The following is a 13,946-nucleotide window of genomic DNA, read 5'->3' as shown; positions in this document are numbered from 1 at the left end:
CCGCTTCCGCCGGAAGTCGGGTGAGGCCGCTCTTCTCGCGGGTCTCGGTGGTGACGCCGTTGCCTAGACAGTTGGCTTGGAGCCCTGGCAGGTGCTGCGGCGGGCGGTAGGTGGTTCCCGGAGACTGGAGGGTGGGCTGCGGGAGGTGGTCGCGGGTCCTGGGCTGGGCGGAAGCGCCCCGGGCTGCTGACGCTAGAAGAAAACCGAGGACCAGCTTGTCCCCTAGTCCTGCAGGGTATCGAAACCTTCCAAGTGAAACTGCCAGGTTTCAAACCCCCAAATAAGTCGTCCAGTAACAACAACAACAAAATAGGACTGAGTTAGAACTGAAACCGAAGTGTCAGCATTTCTAACTGCATTACAAGGCCACATGATTATAAAGCATTGCGGAAAGGATGTACTTAGTCATATCCATGCTTGGCTTAGTTTCGGGGGGTCCCCGTTCCTCTTCTTTAAAAAAAAAATTAAAGACAGGGTCTTCCTTGTAGCCGTAGCAGCCCTGGAACTCGCTATGTAGACTAGGCTGTCCTCAAACTCACAGAGATCCACGTGCCTCGCCTCGCGATTACTGGGATTAAAGATGTGCAGTACCACGTTCTGCGGAGCCCGGTTTCTTAAAAAGATCCCCCTCCCCTGATTAAAATTTGTTGATGGATTCATCTGGGATTGTTATGTTACTTGCCTACAGCTAAATACTTTCAGTTTTTTGTTCCTTAGAAAATTTTAACAAATTTCCATCTGCTTTATTTTTTGAAAGGGCTGGGAATGGAATCCAGGGCCATGTACAATTAGGCAAACGATGTTCGGTTGAGCCACATCCCCAGCCTGTCATCTGCTTTTGTTTATGGCTCAGTATCTGCAATCTTCATCCTCCTTCCCTACCCCTACCCCTCACCTCAGTGGTGGTTGACAAAAACAAGAACAAGAAAACAGCCTATCTGTCTGTCTTTAATTTTGGCTTTTTTTCATCCCAGAGGGCTTCCAGTTATTGCTTCAGTGATTGGCGGATTGGAGCATGTTATTGTTTTCTCCAGTGTTTGGCTCATCTAGCCAAGTGTGCTGCTCTCCAACCAGTAAGTAATATTGTAGCTTAATATTACTTGTTTATTCTCAAGTTGAGCAGGAATCTTCTGAAATTTGTGCCTAAAGCTACTAGAGGGCTTTTAAAATATATTTTTAAATTGATTTTATTTTATGTGTATGAGTGTTTTGCCTAAATATATGTAAATACATCTGTGTTGTGCAGTGCTGGAGGAGGCCAGGAGACGGTGTTGGATCCCCAGAAACTGGAGTTACAGACAGTTGTTAGCCACTGTGTGGGTACTGGGAACTGAACCTGGGTCCTCTTCAAGAACAACCAGTGCTCTTAACCTCTGAGCCATCGCTCCAGCACATATATGGAGGTCAGAGAACAACTTGTAGGAGTCAGTTCTCACCTTCTACCATGTGGGTCCCAGGGATTGAACCCAGGTTCTCAGGCTTGATAGTAATGCTTTTACCTGGTGAGCCAACCTGATGTGCCCCCCCCTTTTAAAAAATTAAATAAAATAAATCAGTACTGGAATTTATTAAGAGATTTTAACATAGGCTTAAGATAATAGGGATTACAGGACTGGAGAGATGGCTCAGTGGTTAAGAGTGCTGTCTGCTCTTACAGAGCACCTGGGTTCAATTACCAGCATCCACATGCCAGCTAACAACCATCTATAACTCCAGTTCCAGGGGAATCCAACGCCTTCTGACCTCCGCAGGCATTGCACAATAAGCATGCACTTACACACATGCAGACAGTACACTCACACACCAAAAATAAAATAAATAAAATATTTAAAACACAAAAAAGAATAGGGATTAGGGGACTGGGCATGGTGGTACACCCTTTGATCCCAGCACTTGGGAGGCAGAGACAGGTGGATCTCTGTGAGAAGAAGACCCAAGTTTAAATCCCAGCACCCACGTGGTGGCTGACAACTGTAACTCCAGTTCTAGGGGATCCAATGCCCTCTTCTATCTTCCGCAGGCATTGCACAATAAGCATGCACTTACACACATGCAGACAGTACACTCACACACCAAAAATAAAATAAATAAAATATTTAAAACACAAAAAAGAATAGGGATTAAGGGGACTGGGCATGGTGGTACACCCTTTGATCCCAGCACTTGGGAGGCAGAGACAGGTGGATCTCTGTGAGATCAAGGCCAGCCTGGTCTATGTGGTGAGTTCTAGGCCTCCTGGGGTTACAGGAAGACTTGATAGAACTTTAGATTCATTTTACTGGGACAAGCTAAACCCCAACTTTTTGTGAACTTCTGGCACTGTAACATGTTTGCCTCATCTTAGATCTGGACTCCTGTGCCGAATCACAAGCATTTCCTGTCTCAGACTTCCTCTATTAACACTAACAATATGAAGTACTTTTCTTGTTCTGTGGACTCTCTATTAAAACTTTGCTCTGAGCTTCTGTTACTATTGTCTCTTTTAACAGTCTGATTATAATGATGTCTAACACAGGCACATGGATCCCTTTGTTTTGCCTTTGCCCATTGAGCCATCTTGCTGGTCCAGTGACAACAGTTTTAGAGTGAAGAGAGCCCCTAATTCTCATGAGTAAGTCAAGTTGAAGTCTGACCTCTGTGCCCAGTATGGAGTTGTAGACTCCCTCTGTTTTGGGATACACTTAAATTGGGATTTTTTCATGTCTGTGGAGGATGAAATAGGAGCTCTGTGGATATAATGAACAAATGACTGGCCACAGGAATTCTGTGGGATTTTACAAAATCAAATGGATATTTAGAAACAACTAGATTTTAATAAATCAGATAACACTGTGGTGGTTTATAACTGTCATAATCCTGTCCGTCCATAACAAGAATAGTTGATAATTTAGGACCTTGGCCTTTGATGTTTGTCATAATCCTTAGTATTCCTGGTTCTTCTAGAACTACAAATTCAGATTATATATATAATCCAATAAAATAGTTTTCTCAGGTTTAAGTGTTTTGGTCTTGGTCACTGAGTCAGAGTTCTTATGTAAGAGGAAAAGATTTTTGTTTTCTGTTTTGATTCTAGGGTAAGAAGTTGTTACTAAGATTAGAAACTAAAACTGGTTCAAATTAGAATTCAGATATTGAAGAAGCAGGAACCACTGCTCTTGAAAAGGACAATACTCAAAATAGTTTCAGTTTTTGTACTTTTTAAAAAGATTTTATTTTTCATGACTGTTAATGTGCATGTGTCAGTGGATACCCTAGGGGCCAGAAGAGGTCATTGGATCCCCGATGCTGGAGTTAGAGATGGTTGTAACCCACCTATTCGTGTGTTGGGAATGGAATTCTGATCCTCCGGAAGAGCAGAAAGTTCCTAACCATCTCTCCAGCCCTTGTGCTAGTTTTTTAAAAAAAATTATTTAAAATTAACCTCTTCATATTTTTACTGTCTTCCCTTATTACATCAGACACAAAAGATGAAAAACTTTTTTCACTGAGCTTCTCCAACAAGGAGAAAAGATTCAGCCTGCTGCAGAGGATCCCCTAGTGGGAATCCGATGTGTATAGTAAATGAGTGAATGTGTAACAAAAAACCCTGAGGTGGCCAGGCACAGTGACACATGCCTTTAATTCTAGCACTCAGGAGGCAGAGGAAAGTGGATCTCTGTGAGTTTGAGGCCAGCCTGGTCTACATAGTTCCAGGTCAGCCAGGGCTACATAATGAAGTCCTTTCTCAAAAAACAAAAGTCCTGAGGTTTTGGTAAAATTATATTAATATGGGCGAGAATGTCTTACTTCTGTTTAAAATGTGTGAAAAATGAGAAATTATTCCACAGGCTGGAAATTATTCCACTAGGCTGTACTAGGGTAGAATTCCTAGTCATTAGCATGATAGTGCCCTTTTGTAAGTCCTTACTCTTCTGAATGATAGAGGTTATCATCTATTTTAAAGATGAGATGACTGAAGCATTTCAGGAAAATTATGATATTTTTTAACTGGGCTATCTTTTCCCCTCTAGTTTTTTTAGAAACCTGTTTGGAGGTTATGGCTGATAAGCTGAAACCTGACGTCATGGCTGATGGGTCAGAACGACTTTTTTCCTTTGGAGTTATAGCAGATATTCAGTATGCCGACATAGAAGATGGATACAATTATCAAAAAAGCAGACGGAGATACTACAGACACAGTCTTCTTCACTTACAGGCTGCCATTGAAGACTGGAATAAAGAAAGCACCATGCCTTGCTGTGTCCTGCAGCTTGGCGATATCATCGATGGCTACAATGCACAGTATAAAGTATCGGAAGAGTCTCTAGAACTTGTCATGAACACGTTCAAAATGCTTAAAGTCCCAGTCCATCATACATGGGGAAATCATGAATTCTATAATTTCACTAGAGACTTCTTAACAAACTCTAAACTTAACACCAAGTTTCTAGAAGACCAGATTGTACACCATCCCAAGACCTCACCTTCAGAGAATTACTATGCCTATCATTTTGTGCCATTTCCTAAATTTCGGTTTGTTTTACTCGATGCTTATGACTTGAGTGTCTTGGGCATAGATCAGTCTTCTCCAAAGTACGAGCAGTGTATGAAGATGCTGAGGGAGCACAATCCCAATAAGGAGTTGAATAGTCCTCAAGGTGAATTATTCCTTTGAGCTGAGAATCTCATTCATTGTCTTTAAATTCTTCACCTACCTTTTATTCAGCAGGAAGATGAATATTAAGGTAAAAGTATATTGTCGCTGTTGTTCAGGGTCAGGATTTCTCACAAGCCTGGTGTCTCGTGAATTGGTTACAGCTGATTCAAGCTTCAGATTCACGTTTAACAGATATTTGAGTGCCTATTCTGGGACAAGCACTTGACAATATAATTTTTTTTTAAATAGGGGGAACCATAGGTGGGCAGGGCAGATAATAAGGGTATGAATTAGTCAGCTTTCTATCACTGATAAATATCTGAGAGAATCAACTTACGAAGAGGAAAGGTTAATTTGGACCTCTGGTTTCTGAGGTTTTGCTCTGTAGTAACTTAGCCTTATTGCCTTTGCCCTGTGGTGAAGCGGCACATCATGGCATGAGTGTATGGTTGAGGGAGCTGCTTACCTCATTATAGCCAGGAAGCAAAGAGGAGGAAGAGGGCCTGCCTTCCAGTGTCCCCATTGAGTGCATCTTCCCAGTAACTTTGTTTCTTTCCACTAGGCTCTACCTCTAAAAGGTTTTACCACCTCTTAGTAGGACCACAGTTGATGACCAAGTCTTCAACACATGAGCAAGTTCTTCAGCCCTTGGAGAACATTCCAAAAGCAGACTATAGCAATGAATGAAATAGAAGCAAGATTATTTCCCTGTGATAACTGCGTCCAAGAAAATAAAGCTTTTGTCTAGGTGACAGAGGAGTTATACTTAGAATGGGATAGGGAGCTGACAGTTACAGGGAAAAACAAATGCAAAGGCACCAAGTTGAATAAGACTTTGGCATTGTTGAACAACACGGGATTCACTGGGATACACAGTGCTTGGGAGAATCAACAGATACTAAGCTGTGTGGTAGGGCTGAGAGGGGTAGGTAAATAGGGGGTTGCATTTTCTTTTTAGAATAACAGCCAGGGAAATAAGCAGAGGAGCAGCAAGTCTAGAATTGAGAGAGGGATGTTTCTAGATGGCTCTACATCTTAAGGTGTCCTATATTTAGTCAGTTGCTACTCATAAAATATCCCTAAAAAAAGAACAAGTGTCCTTGCATTAGCTGAACTTGAATGCCCCAAACAAGGGAGGAAATGAGATATGATGGGTCTAACTTACTGAATTCATTCAGGACTTTCTGAGCCCCAGTATGTCCAGTTCAATGGAGGATTCAGTCAAGAACAGCTGAACTGGTTGAACGAAGTTCTTACATTCTCTGACACAAACCAGGAAAAGGTGGTGATTGTAAGTAAGTATTTAAATGTTCTAGTTATACTGGCATTTTAGAAACTGGGAAGTTAGCTGTTAAAGACTAGTAATATTTGCATTTGTAATGTTTTGTATTTGGCATTCCTTCATATTTGTGAACATCTAATTCTGTTCTGGGTGCCAGAGGTGTGGCTATAGTTTGCCTACTCAGTGATCCAGGCTGACTCTGATCCTCCTCCCTCAGCTTCCCAAGTGTTGAGATCACAGGAGTGCATTATCTAATCTGGTGGTCTCTGTGTGGATTTAAGTGCTAACTTTTAGTCATCTATCATGATGGAAAGGAGATTTCTTAATTGGATCCCAACTTCTTTTCTTTAACAGGCCATCTTCCCATTTACCCAGAGGCCTCTGACAGTGTGTGCCTGGCTTGGAACTACACAGATGCCCTGGCAGTCATATGGTCTCACAAATGTGTGGTGTGTTTCCTGGCTGGTCACACTCATGATGGTGGCTACTCTGAGGACCCTTTCGGTGTGCACCATGTCAACCTTGAAGGAGTTATTGAAACTGCTCCAGACAGCCAAGCTTTTGGCACAGTTCATGTCTATCCTGACAAAATGATGCTGAAAGGGAGAGGCAGAGTTCCAGACAGAATTATGAATTACAAGAAGGAACAAGCTTCCCATTTTTAGTCTTGTTGTCTTGTTTCTTTGTATAAAGAGAATGATGTTGTTTTGTGCTTTACCCAATCACACAAAAAGTCAGACAGAAATTCTCAGTCTCATTGCTTAGTATTCTATTTGTATACATTTTGTATATAGAATTTGTGGTTTTAATGTGTGTTAGTGAAGATAAAATATTGACAAATGTTTTTGGATAATATATCCAAGTGGTGAAAGTTCAAAACAAAATAAACCAGGAAAGAGCCTATAATGTGGGCATATAACCCTGATAAGAGACTGTTTGGCCTAACTTGATTTTTTTTCTTTCTGCAAGGAAAATGTACTCATTAACTATATAGCTTAAAATAATAAAGTCCGGGCAAGCTTTTCTGTTTACTCTGAAGTATAAATGATCTTTGGACGGTTTTGTTCAGAATTCCTATGCTTGGACTTTAAAGGTCCAAAATGGGCATTCCCATTTTGTGAAGAAAAACCATGAGAAGTTATTTCAGATGAATGAAAGTGTGGTGCTCATCTTAGAAGGGCCTGCAGGGACGCCTTGCGTTAACCTTAGGATGCTAGCCAAAGCAGGACCAAGCATCAGTGTTGTGTGCTTGTGAGCTTCGTCTGTGCTCTATGGGAGCACAGTATATAAATTAATTTATCTTCGACTTTTTTAGACAAATGAAACGTATTTAACTCAGTTGTCATACATGCCAAGGCTTATCTGCAGAAACTCTTTAGTTAACGACTCTAAGTGAAGACTGTTCAAAGGTAGAGTTTGATTTGGGACCTAAAAACAGAAATCCTAATGAACATGTACCTGTGAAGTGCCTACAGGAAAATAAAGGTGCATTCATTTCCTAGGACTGACTTGATGAAATCCTGAATACTTAGTGGCATGCCACATGTATTTGTTCTCTGGGTGTTCCAAAGGTCTTGAGTCTAAAACCATTTTCACCAGGCTGAAACCAAGTATTTGTTCATGGCCACATTCCCTTAGGACATTCCTCTAGGCAGAACCCCTTTCTTTGCTTTTTCTGGCCTTTTGAGCTATACTTTACACACACACACACACACACACACACGGTAATCCAGTGTCTATCCATGTCAAGATCCTTGATCTTGTATAGAGTCCATTTTGCAGTATGAGGCGACGGGTTCTGGGGATCTGTCTTTGAGGCCATCACCCAGCTGGCCACAGCGACGACTGTACTGTGTTCCTGAATGCATTATGTCACTGGGAGGGGGAGAGACAGAGCCACAGATACAAATGTGTGAAATTGCCTACTACACACCAAAAGACAAGAATGTGAGAGAAAACTTTAATTTTGTTTGACAAGACTAGGGATGCCATGAAAAAAGAAAAGTGGTTTAGATAAGTGGGGAAGAGCATTTTAAGAACAATACGAGTACCTACCCTACTGATGGCAGGCACTGGCCCAAAAGGCTGCCATAGAAATACTGTGACTCATGGACCCTGTACCCTTGCCTGGGCATCAAGAAAAAGTACAATCTAAAAGCAGAGGTATCAAGGGTCTGCTGGGTTTAGGAGAGGCCAGTGATAATGTGCGGTTTCACCAGACGGTGCTCAGTAATGTGAGAAATGGAGCCAAGCATGATGGAGAAAGGCTGTGTTGTGAAGAGCCTTGACTGAGGAGCCAAGAGTTAGAGCATCACAGACATGAGGAGCTCTTGGTTTCTGAGCTGAGGAATGTATGACTGTAGATAGTAACAGAGGTAGAAGAGGGCGAATGTGAATATTTGGGTGTTGGGGAAGATATTTTAAGAAATGAAATTTGCTAGTGGTTCTCTCTTTTTGAGACAAGGTCTCCCCTGTAGCCCCAAGCTGGCTGCAGAGATCTGCCTGCCTCTTCCTCCTGTACTGGAATTAAAATCTTGCTAATAGTTCTTAAATGCAATAGAAAAAAAGAATTTAGTCCTCCCACCTCTTTTCAGAGCACTGCCTATGGGGTGGCTGTCATCTACTCAGATCTCCAGTGACGCCCAAGATCATCAAAAGGAAGACCAAGAAGTTCATCCAGCACCAGTCAGACCAATAAGTCAACGTTAGACATAACTGGTAGAAATCCAGATGCACTGACCACGGTGTGGAGGAGATTTGGAGGCCAGATCCTGATGCTCAGCACTGGTTGAGCAACAAGAAAACAGCACATGCTGCCCAGTGGCTTCTGCAAGTTCCCCATACGTAATATCAGGGAACTGGAAGTGCCCCCGATATACAGCAAATCTTACTGTGCTGAGATCTCAGTGTTGAGCCATCATGAAAAGAACCACATAACTGGGTCTCAGCATCACCAATCCCAACGCCAGGCTGCACAGCGAAGAAAATGAATAGATGGCTCACATTTCATTTGTGCATGAATAAAACCACAAAAACTGAAGGAGGGGAAGAGGAATAGAGTTTAACCTGACATCATGGCTAGCCTGGGCTACATAATAAGACTCTGCCCTGCCTAAAAAATTTATTTTTTATTATTAGTAAGGACCAAAGACACACACCAAAAGTTAGTGTCTTACATGCTTTGCAGAAGGTGCAAAATGTACTGTGGATATTCACAGAAATCCTAGTCTGATACAGGAGATGTAAATAACTGTGTATTTTGAACACATTAGTGTAATTTACACAGAATCAAGCATGATTTGAAGGATCAATAGGGCCTGTATAGAATTTGTAGTGAATCAGCTTCTTTGTGATATAATAGTTTCTAAAGGAGGTACAAAAGCCATAAAGAACTGTTAAGCCAAATGGACATGGAAAAACTCAAATCCTTTTCTATATTCTGTTGACTCTTAAACTACACTGATCTGCTTTAATATCAGTTTTACCTTTTAGATAATTTCTGACTTCAGTGCCTACTAGTTTCAGAAGCAAAATTCATATTCCCTTTAATATTTACAGACTACTGTTGCATTAAAGGATATAAAAATAGACAAATTATCAGATTCACTTTATTTAAATGAAATGTTTTTTAAATCTCATGAAATAGCATCTGGCTACAGAGTTTGATTCCAGGATATGTAAGTTATCATCTGGATGTCTATGAACAACATGCAATATGAACTCTTCATTTTAAACATTCACACAGTCACATTAAAAAAATACAATATTTTTAGTTAACCCAATATATCTTAAAATGTTGCTTCAATATAAAATTAGTATGAAAATACATTCTGTTTATATAATGTCTCAAATCCATCATGCATTTTGCACACATTCATCTGGACGCTAAACTTCTGTTGGATACTTGCTCTGTAGAATCCCACATTTGCAATGGAAAAAGTAGATTTACACAAGTGATTCAAAGCAAACAATTTTTTCTGACAATTGAATATGTTTTTAAATTAAAATAAAAATTAAAAATTGACCGGCACTTCACTTTTCACACTTCAGATACTTAATTTCAAATGTGCCTATTGCTCCTATATTAGTGTTGCCCTAAAATGCTCTCCTCTCTAGGGTCACTTGGACATTCATTGAAAAATGTGTTTGTGCGGGGCATGGTGGTGCAGGCTTTTAATCCCTTTAATCAAGCTGAGCATGGTGGTGCATGCCTTTAGTCCCAGCACTTGGGAGGCAGAGTCAGTGAGATCAAGGTCAGCCTGGTCTACATAGTGAGCTCCTAGCCAGCTGGGGCTACAGGGTACCTTGTCTCAACAAAATGAAAAAAAAAAAGTTTAGATTCTTTTTTTTTTTGGTCTTTTTGAGACAGGGTCTCCCTGTAGCCCCAGCTGTCCTGGAACTCGCTATGTAGACCAGGTTGGCCTTGAACTCACAGAGATCCGCCTGCCTCTGCCTCCCAAGTGCTGGGATTAAAGGCGTGCGCCACCACGCCCAGCTGTTTAGATTTTTTTACCTTATTTCTCACTGAGAAAAATGAGAAATTATTATTAATATTCCCTATTCTTAATCCCAAACTCCTTTTTCTACCATTTTTCTTTCGACTTTCTCTTTCCCAACAAGTCTATCCTGTGGTTCATCTGTTCTAGTCTTCATTTAATTCATCCCACTGAACCAGTTCAGTAGAATGGGATTAGTTATGGACTACAGTCTCTTCTTGAGCCCACCTCATTTCAACATGTTACCCCAACTGCTCTCCTCTTTTCTTAGTCATGCACAGTACTTTGTAATCTGCAAGCTCTTCATATCTTCAGCATGTTTTCATGGTAGCTTGGTTGCGGTAATTGTAAGTAGGAAATCTGGCATTAATTATTTTATACATAAGGAAATATCCACCAGGAATTTATATATTTGCCCACGTCACATGGGTAGTGATAAAGTGAAACAGAGCTCCAATTCTTTTTTTTTTTTAAGATTTTATATTTTATGTGTATGGGTGTTTTGCCTACATGTAAGTGCACCACGTATGTGCTTGGTGCCCTCAGAGGCCAGGAGACGGTTTCAGTCCCCTGACTGGGAACTCCAGTTTTTTAAACTTCTGTTTCAGTGCCTGTCCCACTGCCCTAGCACAGTATCTTTCAAAAGAGGCTTCCAAAGAATGTCAGACCCCACCTCTTATATTTATTCTGTTCAATCTTATATTATAGGCAGCCTTGTAAAATTCTCAAGACCTTTAAGCCATCTCTAGTATTAGCTCAAGTTTCTTGAAATAAACTGTAAAACTGTCCTGTTACCCTAATACTTAAATATTAATTTGAACATTCTGGAATTAATTTAAATTACTGTCTTGCAGTGAGTTGGCCAGGAGGATCGCATCTCCTTGTGTACATATATGTAGACCCATGAAATAAGCGGGAAAAGAGCTATTGCAACAGCAAGAGCCAATTGAATTCTTCCACCAACTGGATTCCTACAAAGACACACAAAAATTATTATAAATAAAAGTCTAATAAAACTTATGAGTTGTTTTGGAAATAAGCATAAAGATGAAATTAGTAAAATGATTAAATCTTAATATTTGTGTCTTTATTAAAATCAATTGATTTTTATAAACTTTTTATATACTTGATCTTTATGTGTTTTGCAGATCTCTTCCCACTAAGTGTGTTTTGAAGAATATTGATTAATTAGGTTATGCAAAAATAAATTTATCCTTCCCTAATGATTTTTTTTTTTTTTTTTTGGTGCCCGATGTAAGAAATCTTTCCCTCCCCAAGGCAGATTTTTTGTTGTTTTTGGTTTTCTTGTTTTGTTTTTTGTTTTTGAGACAGGGTCTTGCCATGTGGCCCTTGTTGGCCTGGCATTTAATATGTAGCTCTGGCTGGCCTTGAACTTATAGTAATCCCCCTGCCTCAGCCACATGACTGCTTACAATGTATTTCACCATGCCCATCTTTCCTCAAGGTCTTGAATACACTATTGCCTTCTGTAGAAATTTCATTTTTAATAATTTTACATTGAGTCTATAATCCACCTGGAAGTGATTTTTATGAAAATTCATTTTTTTCATGTACATAACCCAGGTGATCCAGACACTGTTTATTGAACATGCTGCCTTTCTTCACTGCCTCATGGTACTACCCGTTCTAAGTCAAGATTTCACTTTTATATGGATTTGTTTCTAGAGTCTATTCTGTTCCATTCCTTTTGCCAATATGGCTTTGCTCCTCTAATTATTTAGACTTTAACTTCTCCCATAATACATAAACATGCATATCTCTGCTAGATTTATCCCTGGGAAGTTGATTGAGGTTGTTATAGATAATGGCAACTTTTGTTTTTTTACCACTTTCTGCAGCTTGCTAATAGAAATGCTGTTGCATTTTGAGGAGTTGATTCTCCTGCTTCGACTTGGGCTCCAGGAATTGAACTCAGGCTTGCATAGCAAGCCCAGTTACCAGCTGAACCATCTTGCTGATCCCTGAGATTTGTAATTCACCTAGTCCATCATTCTTGCTAATGCATGTATTCTAATAGCTTTTAAGTTCTTTTTTTTTTTCTTTCTAATGCAGTGGTATCAATTACAAATCATGAAAATTTTCTTCCCAATCTTTGGACCTTCTTTTTAAAACCCTTGCCTTACTGTGCTAGCTGCCTCAGCTACAGCAGTCTTGGAAGTGGCAGCAGCAGCCGACTGCAGCTCCTTTGGCTCAGGAGTGCCTCACCTTTAATCCTGCTTTGGTATGGATACCCTCTGTCAGGTTAAGTTCCTTTCTAAATCTATGTACTAAAAGATTTTATCATGAATAGATGCTGAAATTCATCAAATGCTCTTTCCTGCATACCTTGGGAGAATACTTTGTTTTAGTCTGTTAAATAGTGGAAGACACTGGTTAAATATTTCATTGTATTTCTAGAATGAAGCCGACTTGGTAATATACATAGTAGGATTTGATTTGTGAATGTTTTAAGATTTTGCCATCTGTAGAGGTTGAAGATATGACTCAGTAATTAAGAACAAATACTGCTTTTGCAGAGGACCTGAGTTCAGTTCCCACCACCCACATCATTAGGCTTACAACTGCCTTTAACTCCAGCTCCGGGGGATCAGAGGACTCTGGCCACCCCAGGCACCTCCACTCACATGTGCATACCACACACCCCCACATAATTAAAAAGTCTTTATAAAATTGCCATCTGTGGTTATGAGTGAAATTATTATAATTACCTTAAAAAAAAACCCACTTCCTTAGCAAGTTTTATTCAGGTTGTCCTTCCCTCATCAAATGAGTTGGAAAGTGTTTTTCCTTTTCTGGTTCTTGGAAGCATTTGCTAATGGTTAGCATTACTTTTTCCTTAAATGTTAGATTTTCTGTATCTGTGCTTTCCACATCTAGAGATTTCTTTTAGGGAAAATTTAAATTGTAGATTCTAAGGAAACAACAAAGTGGCTGAAAATTAATGAACTAAACTTCAAAGAAGTTAGGAATTTTCTAGTTCAAGAAGTTAGGAAGACCCGGCATGGAGTGGGGAGGGCTCGTGCTCTCCCCCTCCCAAGCTGAGGCGCATTGACCATTGATAGCTGGGAAAGAGAATCTGTTTTCTTTAAAGATCTGGCCCTAGTAGATTGACCATGCTTCAGTGGAATACCCCATACCCATGAGTACATGGGCAGCACAAATTGGACTCTGGGTTATAAAAAGAAAGTTGGGGGAATGGAAGAGCTGGTGGTATATCTCATTGGTAGAGTACTTACCTAGCATGTACAAAGCCCTACATTCAATCTCTAGCACCACAAAATAAAATTTAAAAATCATCAAGAGCAGGTATGGATTCTCCAAGATGATGTATTGATAAGTGATTTGATCTAAATGCCTCTTACATATAATTTTAGTCAATGAAATGCTTTCGTGAACTTGATGACTCAGTCCAAAATTTTATGTATAATGGTCTAAAGCTGTTTACAATATTCTTTTATGACTTAAAATATGTTAAGTATTACCATAATGTTCTCTCACCCCAGAGATTTAT

General features: G+C 40.0%; 2 protein-coding genes and 1 non-coding gene across 6 annotated transcripts in view; 2 read left to right on the top strand and 1 right to left on the bottom strand.

The window, feature by feature from the left end:
* The first annotated feature begins 9 nt into the window (after nucleotides 1–9).
* Adprm (ADP-ribose/CDP-alcohol diphosphatase, manganese dependent) lies at nucleotides 10–6,949 on the top strand. 3 transcript variants are annotated; one of them, XM_029557533.1, is made up of 6 exons: nucleotides 49–106; nucleotides 975–1,073; nucleotides 2,516–2,611; nucleotides 4,011–4,637; nucleotides 5,815–5,931; nucleotides 6,273–6,949. In XM_029557533.1, exons 3-6 carry the CDS (start codon nucleotides 2,608–2,610, stop codon nucleotides 6,581–6,583), a joined length of 1,059 nt encoding a protein of 352 aa, XP_029413393.1. In that variant the 5' UTR covers nucleotides 49–106; nucleotides 975–1,073; nucleotides 2,516–2,607; the 3' UTR covers nucleotides 6,584–6,949. The 3 variants fall into 3 exon arrangements, with proteins under 3 accessions (XP_008853927.1, XP_029413393.1, XP_029413394.1); XM_029557534.1 differs by having other exon boundaries at nucleotides 60–106; nucleotides 2,490–2,611; XM_008855705.3 differs by lacking the exon at nucleotides 2,516–2,611 and having other exon boundaries at nucleotides 10–106.
* Nucleotides 6,950–7,944: 995 nt separating this feature from the next.
* On the top strand, nucleotides 7,945–8,078 carry LOC115068068. The gene has a single exon (XR_003847452.1). It is a non-coding gene; the product is annotated as a small nucleolar RNA SNORA5 (small nucleolar RNA).
* Nucleotides 8,079–10,363: 2,285 nt separating this feature from the next.
* Nucleotides 10,364–13,946, bottom strand: part of Tmem220 (transmembrane protein 220) — a 22,396-nt gene continuing 18,813 nt past the window's right edge. For both annotated transcript variants that reach the window (XM_029557617.1, XM_008855708.3), the window contains exon 6: nucleotides 10,364–11,385. In XM_029557617.1, the coding sequence (XP_029413477.1) occupies nucleotides 11,250–11,385 (136 nt within the window). In that variant the 3' untranslated portion in view covers nucleotides 10,364–11,249. The remainder of the gene's footprint in view (nucleotides 11,386–13,946) is intronic.

The sequence above is a fragment of the Nannospalax galili genome, unplaced genomic scaffold, assembly GCF_000622305.1.
Source record: "Nannospalax galili isolate Female #2095 unplaced genomic scaffold, S.galili_v1.0 scaffold146, whole genome shotgun sequence".
Classification (NCBI taxonomy): domain Eukaryota; kingdom Metazoa; phylum Chordata; class Mammalia; order Rodentia; family Spalacidae; genus Nannospalax; species Nannospalax galili.
This window is presented reverse-complemented; position numbering and strand designations above follow the sequence as displayed.